General features: G+C 38.4%; 1 protein-coding gene across 3 annotated transcripts; it reads left to right on the top strand.

The window, feature by feature from the left end:
• Positions 1 to 6,378: 6,378 nt before the first annotated feature.
• Positions 6,379 to 13,126, top strand: LOC132271330 (TMV resistance protein N-like). 3 transcript variants are annotated; one of them, XM_059772678.1, is made up of 5 exons: positions 6,379 to 6,993; positions 10,017 to 10,395; positions 10,522 to 10,797; positions 10,890 to 11,966; positions 12,093 to 13,126. In XM_059772678.1, exons 1-5 carry the CDS (start codon positions 6,482 to 6,484, stop codon positions 12,720 to 12,722), a joined length of 2,874 nt encoding a protein of 957 aa, XP_059628661.1. In that variant the 5' UTR covers positions 6,379 to 6,481; the 3' UTR covers positions 12,723 to 13,126. The 3 variants fall into 3 exon arrangements, with proteins under 3 accessions (XP_059628661.1, XP_059628660.1, XP_059628662.1); XM_059772677.1 differs by having other exon boundaries at positions 9,306 to 10,395; XM_059772679.1 differs by lacking the exon at positions 10,890 to 11,966 and having other exon boundaries at positions 9,306 to 10,395.
• Positions 13,127 to 15,850: the final 2,724 nt, after the last annotated feature.

The following is a 15,850-nucleotide window of genomic DNA, read 5'->3' as shown; positions in this document are numbered from 1 at the left end:
CTTGCTCACCGGAAAGAGGAATCCGGCATCTGCAAGGGGGGCAATATGCTCTATTTCAGAAATACTATGACTCAGTTGCTCACTTTTTTATTTCAGAGGGGTATTTTGCACGATTGAGTAAACATCGGGGGGTATTTTGCACTTTTGCCTATATACAAATAGGCTGATTAAACTTGGACCGCAAGTTTTTGCTCACCATAACTTTTAGACACGTGAATGCATGATGTCCAAGTATTTTTTTGGGAAATATTTGGGTGTGTATAACATTTAGGAGGATATTTTTCTTTCCCATTTATTTTTCGTTGCTTTTCACATCGCAAAATTAGAGAAGAAAGCGACAGAGAACCAAAAAGTACTGGGCAAAAGACAAAGTAATGGATTGATGTAGTTCAAAATGGACCAGTAAAAATGAAATTTGAATTTATAGAAACATCATCCCTCAACCCATCCCTGATCGAGCCATCAGAAGAAGTTGCAATTGAAGGTTTGAAATTCTGGAATGAAAATCACTTGGTTGGCACCTCCATCCACAAAAAATTGCCCTACAAAGTTGTCAACACAGCAGCAATAAAGCTTTGGAAAGCCCAAGGCCTAACTGAAACAATTTTGGGTGAAGGCAACACCTACCTCTTTAGGTTCAACTCAACATATGAGGCTGACAAGGTGCTTTCCATGGGACCATGGACATTAGCTGGCCATCCCTTTTCCCTTGTCAAGTGGGACAAGCTCAACCAACCATCATCCACTCAACCCTCTCTCACTTCTACTTGGGTCAAATTTTACAACATTCCAATGAGGTACTGGACTGCCAAAGGCTTCAGCCATGTTGCTAGCATTGTTGGATTTCCTCTTTATGCTGACCATGCAACAGAATCAAGATCAAAGTTGAGATACGCCAGAATTTGCATTAATGTTAACTTATCTAAACCTCTGCTTACAGCAACTCAGCTCAAAATGGATGATGGTAACATTGTAGACATTGGTATTAAATACCAATGGCTCCCCAAGATTTGTAATACCTGCAAGAGACTCAACCACAACATCTTGTCCCCAAAACCACATCAACTTAAAGCTGCATAAACAGACAACCATTAATCCACCAAGGGATAACACAAGCCCTATCATGATTGATAATCCTCCTGCTGAAAACCCTTCAAACATTGAATGGATCACTCAAAGAAAGAAGAATGGTAGGAGAACTCACACACAGCAGAAAGGTAAACAACAGGCAGCCACTTTTCCCCTTTTATGTAATCCCTTCACCCCACTCTCCAACTGTGATAATGATCCACAATGTTCAACTAACTCAGCCCCAACAAACCTTAAGGCCACTGCGCTCCCATCCAAATCCAGGAAGGAAAACACCAGCAACTTTCCACATCCCAATTCATCCTCTCTCTGTGTTAAGAGACTCTCTTTCACATATATAGTCCCACCTTCCAATACTAATCTCCACCATACATCTCCATCCACTAACCCATCTCAATCAAGTATTATTCCATCTGAATGCTTGGAAGTCCCATCCACCTACCCTCAAGAGTCGAGACTGAGTAAGTTTAGGAACGAGGTATCTCCACCATGCACCAACCTTGCTATGGATCTACAGCATAACCACAAATCTCCTAAAGCACATGATCCTGCAATTATTGCATCCCCAAGACTCTGCTGCAGGCTAAGTGAACCATCATCATTATCTCCACCTGCAAAAGAAGTTGCAAGCAACAAATTGACAGTTAGAAGTTTGAAAAAGGCTGCAAGGGGTAGCAAAAGTCATAGCCCAGTGTTGATATCTTCAGAGCCTATAAAGGGCCACGGGTATCTTAGAGGTTCTTCTACCTCTAATCTTAAATGATTTCTTTTATAACTTGGAATGTGAGAGGGCTAAATCAACCCTCAAAAAAGGCAGAGGTAAAGAAACTTATCTCTGCAAATAACCTTGACCTTATATCCTTGGTAGAGACCAGAGTGTCTCATGACAATGTTGTAGCCATCCATCGCTTCATAGCTCCTCATTGGTCAATTGCCTACAATTACATCTTCTCCCATCTTAGGAGGATTTGGATTTTATGGAACCCAAATTCTATTGATCTCAACATCATCAACATCAACAAGCAAGCCATTCACTATTTTTTCTCCATTAATGACCATGATTTGTCATTTTTTTGCTCCTTTGTTTATGCCTTAAATCATGTAAATGAGAGAAAGACCCTCTGGAATGACATCACCAGCCACTCTATCTTGTTCTCCCACTCCCTTTGGATCATTATGGGAGACTTCAATGCAATTACTAGCTCAAATGAGAGGTTTGGTGGTTCACAGAAATGGAGCTCCTCAATGTCTAACTTAAGGGAATGCATTCAACAAGCTGAGCTTGAGGATTTGAAATACAATGGCATCTTGTACATTTGGAACAACAAAAGTTTGAGGGATACATGCATAGCCAGGAAGATTGATAGAGCATTGGTTAACTGCAAATGGAGTATGTCCTTCCCACTCTCAGAATGCAAGTTTTTAACCCCAGGTATCTCTGATCACAGCCCAATCTTGCTTTCTATGAACTTTAACTTTCAAAGGAAACGTATCCCATTCAGGTTCTTCAATGCCTGGAGCAACCATCCTTTTTTCTTCCACTATGTTCAGTGCACTTGGAGCTCCTATATCAAGGGCACATCTATGTTCTAGGTTGTCCAAAAATTAAAAAACCTCAAGGCCATCCTCAAATCAAATTGCATAAAAGAGTTTTCTGATGTTGACACAAGGCTGGATTCTATAAATTTGGAGTTGGACTCATGTCAATCTGATATTGACAATTGCCCAAATGACATTTCTCTAAGACAGTTAGAGAGGGCTTTCATTACTGAGTATTTGAGATTGGGGAAGTACTGGAGGACATGCTAAGACAGAAATCAAGGATGATTTGGCTGAAGTTAAGAGACTCCAACTCTTCTTACTTTCACAAATCCCTTGCCTCCAGAAATAACAGGAACAAAATTGTAAGTCTCACTAATGCAGCTGGAGAGGGCATTACTGATCCTGAAGCAATCAAGCAAGAAACTATTTTACACTTTCAGAGGCTGCTAGGATGTTCTTTCTCCCCTACCTATGGTTTATCTGATTTATCCCCATTCATTACCAAATCAGTGCCTTCCAACATGCACAGCCTTCTGGACTCCCCTCCCTCTCCCTCAGAAATCCAAAATTGCATGCTTTCACTCAATGGAGATAAAGCCCCAGGCCCAGATGGACGCAATGCATTCTTCTTCCAAAAATCATGGGACATTGTTGGAAGCTCAATCATTAAGGCCATATATGAAATTTTCAGAAATGGAAAGCTCCTTTCTGAGATTAACTGTACCTATTTTTCACTTGTACCAAAGTGCTCCAACCCCTCATCACTCAATGAGTATAGGCCAATATCATGTTGCAACACCATCTACAAGTGCATTGCAAAATTGTTGGCAACCAAGCTTCAACTTACCCTTCCCCATATCATTGACACAACCCAAACAACATTTGTCCAAGGTAGAAAGATTACTGATTCCATTCTCCTTGCACATGAGTTGTTGAGGGGTTATCATAGGGATATTGGTCCTCCTAGGTGTGCTGTCAAAATTGACCTAATGAAAGCTTTTGATTCTGTAAACTGGGACTTCATCTCCAATTGCCTAACCCTCTTCAATTTCCCTCAAAAGTTTATTTCTCTCATTTTGGCTTGTATCACATCTTCATCATTCACAATTGCTTTAAATGGAGAGTTCCAAGGGTTTTTTTTTAAAGGAAAGAGAGGATTGAGACAAGGGGATCCAATATCCCCTTTTTTGTTTGTCATTGTCATTGAAGCACTATCATCCATCATCAGCAACTATGTTGTTAGAGCCCTAAGATTCAAACATCATTGGAGATGTAAGGAGCAACGTATAACCCACCTATCATTTGATGATGACCTCCTTTTACTTTGCCATGGAGACATTGAATCCATTTCCATCCTGAAGTTAGCCTTAGACCTCTTTTGTTCAATGTCTGGACTAACAATTAGTATTTCAAAAAGCTCAATCTTTCTTGCAGGTATTCCTCCTTAGATGGAAGAAGCAATCATTGATTTGTTTGGCATTCAGAAGGGCTGTCTTCCCATAAGACATCTTGGGATTCCATTTATCACTTCAAACCTCAAGAGCTCAGACTGTAGGGTCCTCATTGAGAGAATTACTCAAAGAATTTCTCATTGGTCAGCTAGATCCCTTTCCTATGCAGGTCGGTTACAACTTGTTAAAGCAGTCCTAGTTTCCACTCAGCTCTACTGGTCTAGTGTTTTTATCCTTCCAAAGAGTGTCATCAAGGAGCTGAACAAGATATTTAGATCTTTCCTCTGGTCAGGACCAGAAATGAAAACCACAGGCTCAAAAGTAGCATGGCATAATGTTTGCAAGCCCAAATCTGAAGGTGGTCTGGGCATACCCAACCTTGAGGTTGCAATCAGAGCTGTTATTCTCAAATATCTTTCGGACCTTCAAATAGACAAGACAGACAAAATTTGGATAAATTGGTGCAAAATTTACCTTATCAAGAACAGGAGCCTCTGGAGCTTGAAAATCCCACAGCCTTGTTCGTGGAGCTGGCGTAAAATCCTTCAGTTGAGACATCCAGCCAGGCTTATCATCAAACATGTCATTGGCAATGGTATGGATACCAACTTCTGGTTAGACAATTGGACTCCAGTAGGGCCTCTTAGTCTTCGATTTCCATCCACCCTCCTCTAAAACTTGGGAACTGAAGATAATTTACCTGTGGGTAGATTAATAGTCAACAATTCATGGGCATTTCCCCCATCTCTTTCTAATGCAATCCCGGAACTTCTTGCTCTCCCTCAACCTTGCTCAGTTAGGAAAGATAAGCTTTTATGGTCAGCATCCCCTATTGGTACATTCAGCCTCAAACACACCATTCTCCATCTCGCAGGCAATAGGGATCAAGTTGCTTGGTTCAACCTTGTATGGTGCTCTCCCACAATCCCAAGGATGAAATTCAACATGTGGATGGCCGTACAAAGCAGATTTCCAACCTTTGACAACAGAGTAATGTCTCATCAAGAGAACATTTGCGCGTTTTGCAAAACTGAACCCGAATCCCACTCCCATCTCTTTTTCAGATGCGTCTTCACCTCTCCATTGTGGGAATTCATTCAAGATAGATGTAAATTTTACAAATCATTCTACTCTTGGGAGGATATGATTCTGTGGATTAGCCAGAGATGGAGGGGAAGCTCTCCGACCAACATGCTTCTGAAGATTTGTCTTTCAACTTTGGTTTATCATATTTGGGAAGAACGTAATAACCGAGTTCTCAAAGGGAAAGCAGCTTCACAAACTCTGGTGTTGGCCAAAGTGTGCAATACAATCACAAACCTTCTCCAGCTGCGCTGCCTTAAGGCTTGTGATACCTCCAGATTAATTTTGCAGGCTTGGAATTTATCGCCGGATTGCTGTCGCCCCCCTCTGAAACCGCCGAACTAGCTAGTGGATGGAGATTCACTTTGCCGATCTAGGGCTATGTCACCGGATTGAAAGCTTGACACCTTCTTTTAACGGATTTTCTTTTAGTCTATTAAACGTAGTTATTAGGCTTGTTTTTTTTTTGTTGGGCTTAGATGCTTTTGTTGTTGCCTCATTTGGGTCTGTCTGCCTTCACGGGCTGCTTTGGCCAAAGGCCTTTGTACATTTTACTCTTATTTTTATACATTGCTTAATCTTTAAAAAAAAAAAAAAAAAGTACTGGGCAAAAGAGCATTATGTTATTGGCCAATACTAATCAACTGTTTTACATTTTCCACGAAAATTGCTTATACGTCAAGCACAACATATATACAGATAACCTTCCGAAAAAGAAATGAAAGAATTTTCAGAGGTAAGAGATCATCTCAAAGAATGGTGCTTGCTCGAATCTCAACAACTATCACTGCAACGCTCAAATTGGGCTTCTTGCAAGACTGTGATGCTTCGAGGAAGATCCTCTCAGATTGGAATCTCTCCCCTGCTTGTTGTCGTCCTCCTCCGAGGCCGCCGGACTGATTATTTCTCCGATAATCATCATCTTCACTAGGGCTACTTACCGGATTGTTCCCTAATACCCTCAATTAACGGCCAAACAAGCCGCTAATTGCGGTTATTAGGTTGAAGCTGGGCCTCTCCCTTGTGCCAATTTATTTGGCTTTTGTTATCCTCTTTTGGTTGGGCCAGAAAGCCCTCTTTTGTAATTATCCCCTTTAATTAATAAATTTGCTTAATTTTTCAAAAAAAAAAAAAAAATAAAATAAAAAAATTCCGAAAAAGAAAAAGAAAAAGAAAAAATAAAAATAAAAATATATATATATATATACACACACAGACACATATATAGATACCAAAACTCTCTCACAGAAGTAAAGAGCAAAGTGTTCCTTCTACCCTTCAAATCCGTCACACAATCACAAGATTTTTGGTTCCCAATGGCTTCCACGAGCACACACACAGTGTCTTCCTCCTCAAACCCTAACCCTAAATGGAATTACGATGTATTCTTGAGCTTCAGAGGTGAAGACACACGCAAGAACTTTGTAGATCATCTGTTCGCTGCTTTGTCTCAGAAAGGAATCTACACCTTCAAAGACGACGAGCAACTCAAAAGAGGAGAAGAAATTTCACCAGCACTACTGAAAGCGATCGAAGAATCTAGATTTGCTCTCGTCGTCTTCTCCAAAAACTATGCATCCTCCAAGTGGTGTTTGGATGAACTCGTGAAAATCGCGGAATGCAGGAAGACGATGGGGCAAACGGTGGTGCCAGTGTTCTATGATGTGGATCCTTCGGAAGTGCGGAAACAAACAGGGAGCTATGGATCAGCCTTTGAAATTCATGAGAAAGTTTTCAGTGGGAACATGGAGAGAGTACAGAGGTGGAAGACTGCTCTGGTGGAAGCTGCAAATATAAGCGGATATAGTGTTCCGGATACAGCAAACGGGTAATTAACACAAAATTCACATTTTGAATATATCGTGTTTTGGATGATTGAAAAATAAAAAATACAATTTTGAATATTTATTTTTTAAATGAGGTTCAGAAAGAGGCTTTTTGGATAACAATCTTTAATAATTATATCAGAACCTAAACAGCCTGTTCAAATTTGGGATTGTTCAGCCCTAGTTTAATTTTTAAATATGAAATCACTAATAATACCCTTATGAAATGAGCCCTAGTTTGAATTCCAAATAATACCAATAATACCTCTGATCATATTGTGAATAAAGTTAAGGTTTGGTATTATCAGTTTAAATTTATTATTGGCATTATTGATTTAATTTTGGGATTGTTCAGCCCTAGTTTGAATCTTGGAATTTTGGCTGTTAAAGAAGACCGGGAGGGGGAGGGGGAGGGGGAGGGGGGGAGGGGGAGAAAGTGTTTGTGGGTATTCTTCAAGTGGGTATTCTGATTACAAATATATGCAATACTATATGTATTGGGGCTTGTATATATGCAATACTATATAAATATTTACATATATACCATAAATTGCATTATATTTGGTTTTTATATAGAGACATATATGGTGTTTTTATTTTGAATAACGGTAAATACATAAATATTTCTTGGGCAACATTTGCGCTTGGGTTTGGGAGAGAGATGTAAAAATATACTTTACACATATTTCTTAGGCATCTTGGGCGCCAAAAGTGTAAGCTTTTTGGTGGTGCTTCCTACCAACCATAGTGTTGGCAGATTACTTGGCCCTGTTCATATTTGGGGGCTAGAGCGCTCCATCAGTTAGCTATTACGCACCCTTTCAAGGTGACTGTTTCTAGGCAATCCTTATAAGCCCAAGGCCCTCCCCATCCGTATCGAATGTGAGACAAGACCCTTGTGAAATGGTTAACAACCTCAATGTTAATTTGGCTTACACCAAACACCAAAGTTAATTAGAGAAGGGTAAATTACTCTGGCCTCCCTTGAGGTTTGGAATAATATTTCCTAGATGAAACTTTTGCAAAGTAACTCTTACTTCCCTTGTCATATTTTTAGGGGCAAATGTTGTTAACTTATTAATGTGATTGACATTTTTACCCTTAATAACTTAATAGTTCTTGAATAATAATTAAAAAAAGAGAGACAAGAATAGGGAAAAAAAACATTCAAATTCCCCAGACCCATCTTAATAGTTCTTTTTACAATGATTAATAGGGATAGTTGAGTCATTTCTGTTCATTAAAGGGCACTTTTGGTAATTTAAAAAAATTGTGATGTTGATTGTGATTTCATAAAAAGCTTGAGGGAGGTTGACTCAATATTTTCAAAACTTTCATCTGATGGTGATTACTCCAAACCTCAGGGGAGTTCAAAGTAATTTACCCTAAAAGGAAAGTAAAACCAGAAGGGGAAAAAATATCATAACATACAGCAAAAACTATAATTTATCTGTTTGTAGCTATTGTACTCATGCCTAGAATGATTTAATATATCTATAGTAAATTATTTTTTCTTCACATGTTCAAAACCCTCCTTTACAAATACTCTTTCTTCATGTCACTTGAACTCAATTGTCTGTCATTTAAAATCAATTTAAATTTGAATATCTAGATCAACATTTGGATAAACTTTTCAAATTTGTTTATTCTATCCAAAAGCATGCCATTCTGCCATAATTTTTTAAATTCCAAAATGGTATTTCAAACTCAACAGGTATATAAAATTTTCTTTTCAATTCTTTAATGAAAGAGGCTCAAAGTTTGGGCAAAATATGGTTGTCTTGGTTATTTTGCAACAAATGTGCTTTTCAAAATACTATTTTGGTTAAGAGGTAACGATTCAAAGAAGATAATCCTAAAAAGAAAGCATAAACGAGTATTTCACCTCACATCTTAGAAGAAATTTGAAATTTTTTGGGGCCATCTTTAGGAAATTTCCCGGTAATTATCTAGTGCATGTGTACTCAATGGTTGACTATGAGGTGCTATATGAGGGTTGACACCACCAGCGATGATAAAAATAAATAAATAAATTGAAAAGAGAAGAAGTTGGGACTGCTTTTAATAATGATACCCTAGAATCCCTAGTAAAACATCATGTCTCATATACCAAGGCAACTTGCCTAGAATGTCATACATATGTGTCAATATAATGTGTTGTTGTTTCAGATTCTCATTACAGTTCATTTATATTCCTATTCGGGAAGTTCCATAACAAATTAACCAACATTGCACTTGTTAATGTTTCTTCCTTTCATAATTATTAATTTCAAAGTTTTCAACTTACCAAATGGTCAAGATTCTAATCCTGCAGGCATGAGTCAAAATGTATCGTACAAATAGTTGATGAGATTTTCAATAAACTGAACCATACATCTCCACTTGTTGCCCAATATCTGGTTGGAACAGAGTCTCGTGTGGAGAAAATGGAATCATTGTTGTGTGAAGGGTTGGATGAGGTTCGTTTTATAGGAATATGGGGAATGGGGGGAATAGGAAAGACTACTATTGCCAAAGCTGTTTATGATCGGATCTATCATCAGTTTGAGGGTAGTTGCTTCCTCGCAAATGTTAGAGAAGTCTCAGAAAAACAAGGTCTAGAAGCTTTACAAAAACAACTCCTTTCTGAAATCCTTATTTTGGGCAATATAAATATAACCGATGCTGTTAGAGGAGCAAACATAATAATATCCAGACTACGTTATAAAAGGGTTCTTGTCGTTCTTGATGATGTGGATAAACGGGAGCAACTAGATGCAGTAGCTGGAGAGCATGGTTGGTTTGGAGTTGGGAGTAGAATCATCATAACGACGAGAAATAAACATTTGCTAACTGTTCATGGTGTGAATGAGAGTCACACGGTTGAGGCATTGAATGAAGATGAAGCTATCCAGCTCCTTTCTTGGAAAGCCTTCAAACAAAGTTTTCCTTCTGAAGGTTATTTGGAGCTCTCAAACCAGATGGTAGATTATGCTGGTGGCCTTCCATTAGCTCTTACAATTTTGGGTTCTTTTCTATATGGCAGGACAATGGAAGAATGGAAAAGCACATTGATTAAGCTGCACAAAATTCCTAATAAAGAAATTCTTCGAGTGCTTAAAATCAGTTTTGATGGATTGGATGAAATGGAGAAGGAAATTTTCCTTGATATTGCATGTTTCTTCAAAGGGAAGCACAAGTGTTACGTGACAAGAATACTCGACAGTTGTGGCTTCTGCCCAGGGATTGGAATACCTGTTCTTGTTGAAAAGTCCCTTATAACTATTACAAATGATCATTTTTGCATGCATGATTTGATACAAGAAATGGGTTGGTATATTGTTTGTCAAGAATCTCAAGAGTCTAGGAAACGTAGCAGGTTGTGGCTTCGAGAGGATGTTTGTTGTGTGTTGACGGAAAATACGGTAAGATAGCTTGTGAAAAATTAGTATTTTTACTTGGGACATTTTATTGAAAAAGCCACATTTTGTAATCCTAACAGACATTTTATATTTTTTCTTTTATTTCTGCTTTGTGCTATTGGTTGTTAGGGGAAAGAAAAAATTGAAGCCATAGTCTTGGAACTGTCTGAACCAGAAGTTGTTGACCTTAGTTCTGAAGCCTTCACAAAGATGAGGAAACTAAGGCTATTCAAAGTCCACAATGTGGTGTTCAGTAAAGGTCCTGCACATCTTCCAAATGAGTTGCGGTGGCTTGATTGGCACGCATACCCTTCAGGCTGTCTGCCACCAAGTTTTCAGGCACAGAATCTTGTTGAACTGAGCATGTGTTATAGCAGCATTAAACAACTTTGGAAAATAAATAAGGTATGATCAATATTTATATATTTTAGCTTTATTGAATATACTGTTGTGTTCATGAAAGCCAGTATTTTAATATTTTCCATTTGTTTCAACAGCCTCTGACCAAGTTGAAAGTCATGAACCTTAGTCACTCCCATAGACTATCTAGGACCCCAGACTTCACAGTTGTTCCAAATCTGGATACACTGATTCTTGAGGATTGTACGAGTTTGGTAGAGGTTCACCCTTCCATTGGAGTTCTCAAAAGGCTCGTTTTTCTAAGTATAAAAGACTGCAAAAATCTTAAGAGATTTTCTAATGGTATTCACTTGGAATCTCTTCAGACTTTTATTCTATCAGGCTGCTTGAAATTAGAAAATTGTCCAGAAATCTTGGGGGATATGGTATGTTTATCAGAACTTTATTTGGATAGAACTGCCATAAAAGAATTGCCCTCGTCAATTGAACATCTCACTAGCCTTACTTTGATGGATTTGAGTGAATGCAAATACCTTACGAGTCTTCCAAGAACCATTTGTAGGTTGAGTTGTCTGAAAACTCTCACTCTCTCTGGCTGCTCAAAACTTGAGGAATTGCCAGAGGACTTGGGAAATATAAAATCTTTAGAGGAGTTTCACGCAAGTAAAACTGCTATCAAACAACTACCATCATCCATTAATCATTTGGAAGGCCTCAAAGTCTTATCCCTCAGTGGATGCAAGGGAACAATATCTCAGTCATTTTTTTCATCTTGGTTTTTACCAAGGAAACGTGAAGATTCTATGTGTTTGGTGCTTCCTTCTTTAACGGGTTTGTATTCCTTAACAGAACTTGATCTTAGTGATTGCAATTTGTCTCAAGAAGGGATCCCCAGTGACCTTGGCAGCTTATCCTCTTTGAAAGAGTTGAATTTAAGCAGAAACAATTTTGTCAGTTTACCTGCAACCATCTCCCATCTTTCTCAACTTGAATCCCTTGAGTTAGTAGGCTGCAAGAGGCTAGAAGCATTACCAATGCTTCCATCATGTATTGCTACATTACTCGCAGATGATTGCCATTCATTAATAAGCATCGGAGATCTGTGTACAAAAAATAGATCACTGCAGAAGGTCACATTGACTAATTGCTTTAAGTTGTCTGAGAATAAATGGAGTGAAAATGTGGTTGAAATGTTGATGGGATATCTGTTTCAGGTTATTCTCTCCCTCTCTCTCTCTCTCTCTCTCTCTCTCTCTATATATATATATATATATATATATATATATATATATAAGCACATGTATATTTGAATTAATGAATCACGTGTTTTCTTGGTACAGAGGCTGTGTGTTGTAAATTCTTCTTTTAATATTCAGTTTCCCGGAAGAGAGATTCCAGAGTTGTTCTGCCATCAGAATTTGGGTACTTCAACAAATCTGCAGCTGCCTCCAGATTGGTGTAACAAGAGATGTATGGGGATTGCGGTGTGTGCTGTTTGTGACTTTGCAATTGTAAACTCACATATGTATATGGTTTTATGTTTGGTAGACCGTAATAATAAACGGTGTACTCTTGGGTCGGGTTACTTTTGGATTCCCACTGGTACGAACGTTGATTCCGAACACATCTTGCTTAGCTATCATCCAATTCATTTCCTTCGGAATGGGGGTCAGAATCCGAACAAATGGTGCCAACTTGAGGTTTACTTTAAACTTGAGAAAAAGAAGAAGTTGTCTGCTAAGAAGTTTGGATTCCATGTAGTGTGCGAGAAAGATGTGAAAAATTGGAAGGATGGATGTGGGAATTTGGGAATCAATGACGGGTCAGATAAAGCAGCAGCAGTGGAAGACAAAAATAATACTCTCAAGAGAAAGCGTGATGACTATGACCCCCAACACCATGACGACGCACAAGGCAATGCCAGTGCGTCGTCTAATGATGATAACGGCCCGCGCTCTAAGAGGGTGTAGCATGAATGCCTCGTCATCGACTCTTCCTCGTGACCAAATGCACGTCCTCTCTTGAATTCTCTCTCTTTCTAGTTTCTACTTTGTTTCTCTACTTTTTACTCTCTCTGCCTCGACTCTTCCTCTCTCTTCTCTCCAATTTTGGCTCTCTCTCTCTCTTTTCCATTTCGCAACTCTTTTGAACATACAAACCCTCTTAACCCTAGTCTTCTCATCCCATATATTATTTTCTTGTTTTTGATTCTTATTAGCCATTTGTATTCGTCTTATAGACCAATTGCTCTCTTTTATCTTGAGTTTTACCCTGTAATTTGTATTTGTTGAATGTTAGATTTTGTTAGTGTTAAATATATGAATTGTATTGAATTGAATGAATAATATGAGACTACAAAGGGGTTTATACAGGAGAGGACATGTGTGGAGATCAAGTAAATCCTATACATGGTAATGGTATATATGGTAATGAGAGTAGGTGAAGACAACTAATCCTAACCATAATATACAATAGGCAATATAATCTATGAGCCCCCCTCAACTCAAGGTGATTATGAAATCAACTTGAGTTTGGAAACAAGATTATAAAAGCGGTGGCGAAGTTGATTCGACACGTTGATGGGGCTTTGGGAAACGCATAATGACCACTGATGGCGCGTGGCGATGCGGCGACAAAGTTGTGACAATTTGACACATTGAGGCGCATGTGAGCAATGGTGCATGGTGGCGCAGTGACGGAGATGATCCGACATGTTGAGGTTCGGGATTATCGCTGTTGCGCTTGGAAGCGCATGGAAAAGAAGGATTACTACTTGAGGCGTATGGTGGTGCGGTGACGGAGCTAATTCGACACGTTGAGGTGCGGTATTACAACTATTGCGCGTGGAAGCGCATGGAAAAGTGGGATTACCACTTGAGGCGCATAGTGGCGAGGTGCCAGAGCTGATCCGACACGTTGAGCATCTCTAAACGAGGCATCTCGTTGGGTTTTCTTAAGGAAAATTTAAACAACGAAGCTTCCCTTTACGGGGTATCCCTAGGTGGGGCTTCTCTAAATGAGTCATCTCGTTGGTTTCTCGGAGGTATATTAAGACAACGAGGCTTCCTTGGATGGGGTATATGAAGATCTTGGCATGCGAAAGTGTGAGTTTGCCGGTTGATTGCCGTCGGGGATAAGGCTGATGGTGCCCCGACAGTGATGATAAATTGATAAACTCTTTAGCAGTTATCTCAAAGCTCTGATGCTATGTTAAATATATGAATTGTATTGTATTGAATGATATTACATAAGAGTCCTATATATAGGAGAAGGTTTGGGGGTAGGTGAGTGATGAACAAGTAACCTATAGATACTAATATGGTAGGTGTAATCATATATGGTAATTTATAGTATGCAAGAAACTATGTGGTAGGTAAATGGGTAAACTTGTAATCTAACAGCCCCTTTCAAAGTCAAGGTGAGTTATATGAAGCCATCTTGAGTTTGAAGACAAGATCCTTGAAAGCAGCCTAACAAAAATTTGATGGAGATGGATTTTCACCCATGATAAAGATGGAGGCACAATTAACAGCTGACATGGCACTACCGCTAGCATCACTGCTGACCATGTTTGACATGGCAGGTGACATGGCACTTCTGCTGGCACTGCTGTTAACTGTGTCTGACATGGCAACTGTCGTGGCAGGTGACGCACTACTGTTGGCATCACTGTTGATATGTCTTGGAGGCTTATTAGGTGGCCAAATAAGGCTTTTACTGATTATAGACTTGAGATTGAAGGTTGGGATGCGGAAGTATAAGTTTGAAGGTTGATTGTCGCCGGGATGGGGTGATGATGCCATCTTGGCAATGATTACGATAAACTGATAAATTGTTTACCAGTGATCATAAAGCTCTGATACCATGTTAAATATATGAATTGTATTCTATTGAATGAATTATATAAAAGTACAGGGTGATTTATATAGGAGAGGACATGTGTGAAGAGTAAGTGAACTCTATATATGGTAATGGTATATATGGTAATAAGTATGTGAAGACAACTAACCCTAACCCTAATATACAGTTAGAAATCTATATATGTCTGCTGAAGGAAAAACGTACAAGATTGATGGTATAAATTGAAGTTTTTTCCAATATGTTCTTTAAGCTTCTGTATGGTGTATTAATTTTGGGAGTTTTTCTCATGTGTTGATAAGATAACAAAAAGGAGGTAATGGCTTTTGGTTGAATAATTTTGAATTATAATGGCTTGGTTTCTAATGAAGATGAAGATTTAGAGTTTCTTCCACATCAGGTTAAATTTGTTGGATTTTAATACAGTAAACCACATGTAGAAAACAAGAATACTGCAATTAATCAAGGAGGAGGTTCAGGTTTGGGCATCGTACATGATTGATGGTTAAATTACATAATACCTTTAGATTTTGGAGAATTTCCTTAGAGTCCTTTGAAAGAATTTATTGCAAAATGTTAGTGTGCTTTACCGCCGTCTGAGTGTTGTCCTCTGATGGGGCTGAATAAGAGTTTTGAGTCCTTTATATATAATAACAACAGGGGGATGATTTCTCTATAAACAAACATACCTAGAAACTTAGATATCTATGGTTAGAATTAAATCTTACAAAATAAGCTAAAAAATCACAATCCAACAGTATGAAACCATCCTCCCAATAGACCACAAAATTAAAAAGTAAAACCCAATATATCAAGTATCGATAATCAAATTGCAATCATATTTTAGAAAATGTAATGAATAGGACCACAATTTTTTTTTTTTTTTTTTTTTTTTTTTTTTTTTTTTTTTTTTTTTTTAAATTCCAACAATCTCCCACTTGGTTCATGTACTCTAAGTTTTATAAAAATGACACAATGGATTGCAACGCAAGTGGAGTGGCCACTTATTTTGTTTTGAAAAATATAATTATCTAAATAGGTTGATTGATACTTTAGAACACTTTCATCCATAACTTTCCTTAATAATGGATCATGAATGCAATATATTAGTCTAAACAGTTCCATGGTCTCAAAAGTGATTTCACCTAGGATTTAAGAAAATATAGTGTGGTTTTTATTGCATTTCTTGATCTGTGCAAATTGCACGTGCACTAAATGTGCACCTCACTATCCGCCCTTC

The sequence above is a fragment of the Cornus florida genome, unplaced genomic scaffold, assembly GCF_030987335.1.
Source record: "Cornus florida cultivar Cherokee Brave unplaced genomic scaffold, ASM3098733v1 CherokeeBrave_3.0.0_Hap2_Chr08, whole genome shotgun sequence".
Classification (NCBI taxonomy): Eukaryota; Viridiplantae; Streptophyta; class Magnoliopsida; order Cornales; family Cornaceae; genus Cornus; species Cornus florida.
Note: the sequence above shows the minus strand (reverse complement) of the source record. Positions and strands in the feature narration are given on the sequence as shown.

Excerpts from the sequence above, each read along its gene's own strand:
- LOC132271330 (XM_059772677.1), top strand. The coding sequence starts at position 6,482 with ATGGCTTCCACGAGCACACACACAGTGTCTTCCTCCTCAAACCCTAAC. Across the intron at positions 6,994-9,305 it reads GTTCCGGATACAGCAAACGG|GCATGAGTCAAAATGTATCG; the intron begins GTAATTAACACA and ends CTAATCCTGCAG. Across the intron at positions 11,967-12,092 it reads TGATGGGATATCTGTTTCAG|AGGCTGTGTGTTGTAAATTC; the intron begins GTTATTCTCTCC and ends TTCTTGGTACAG.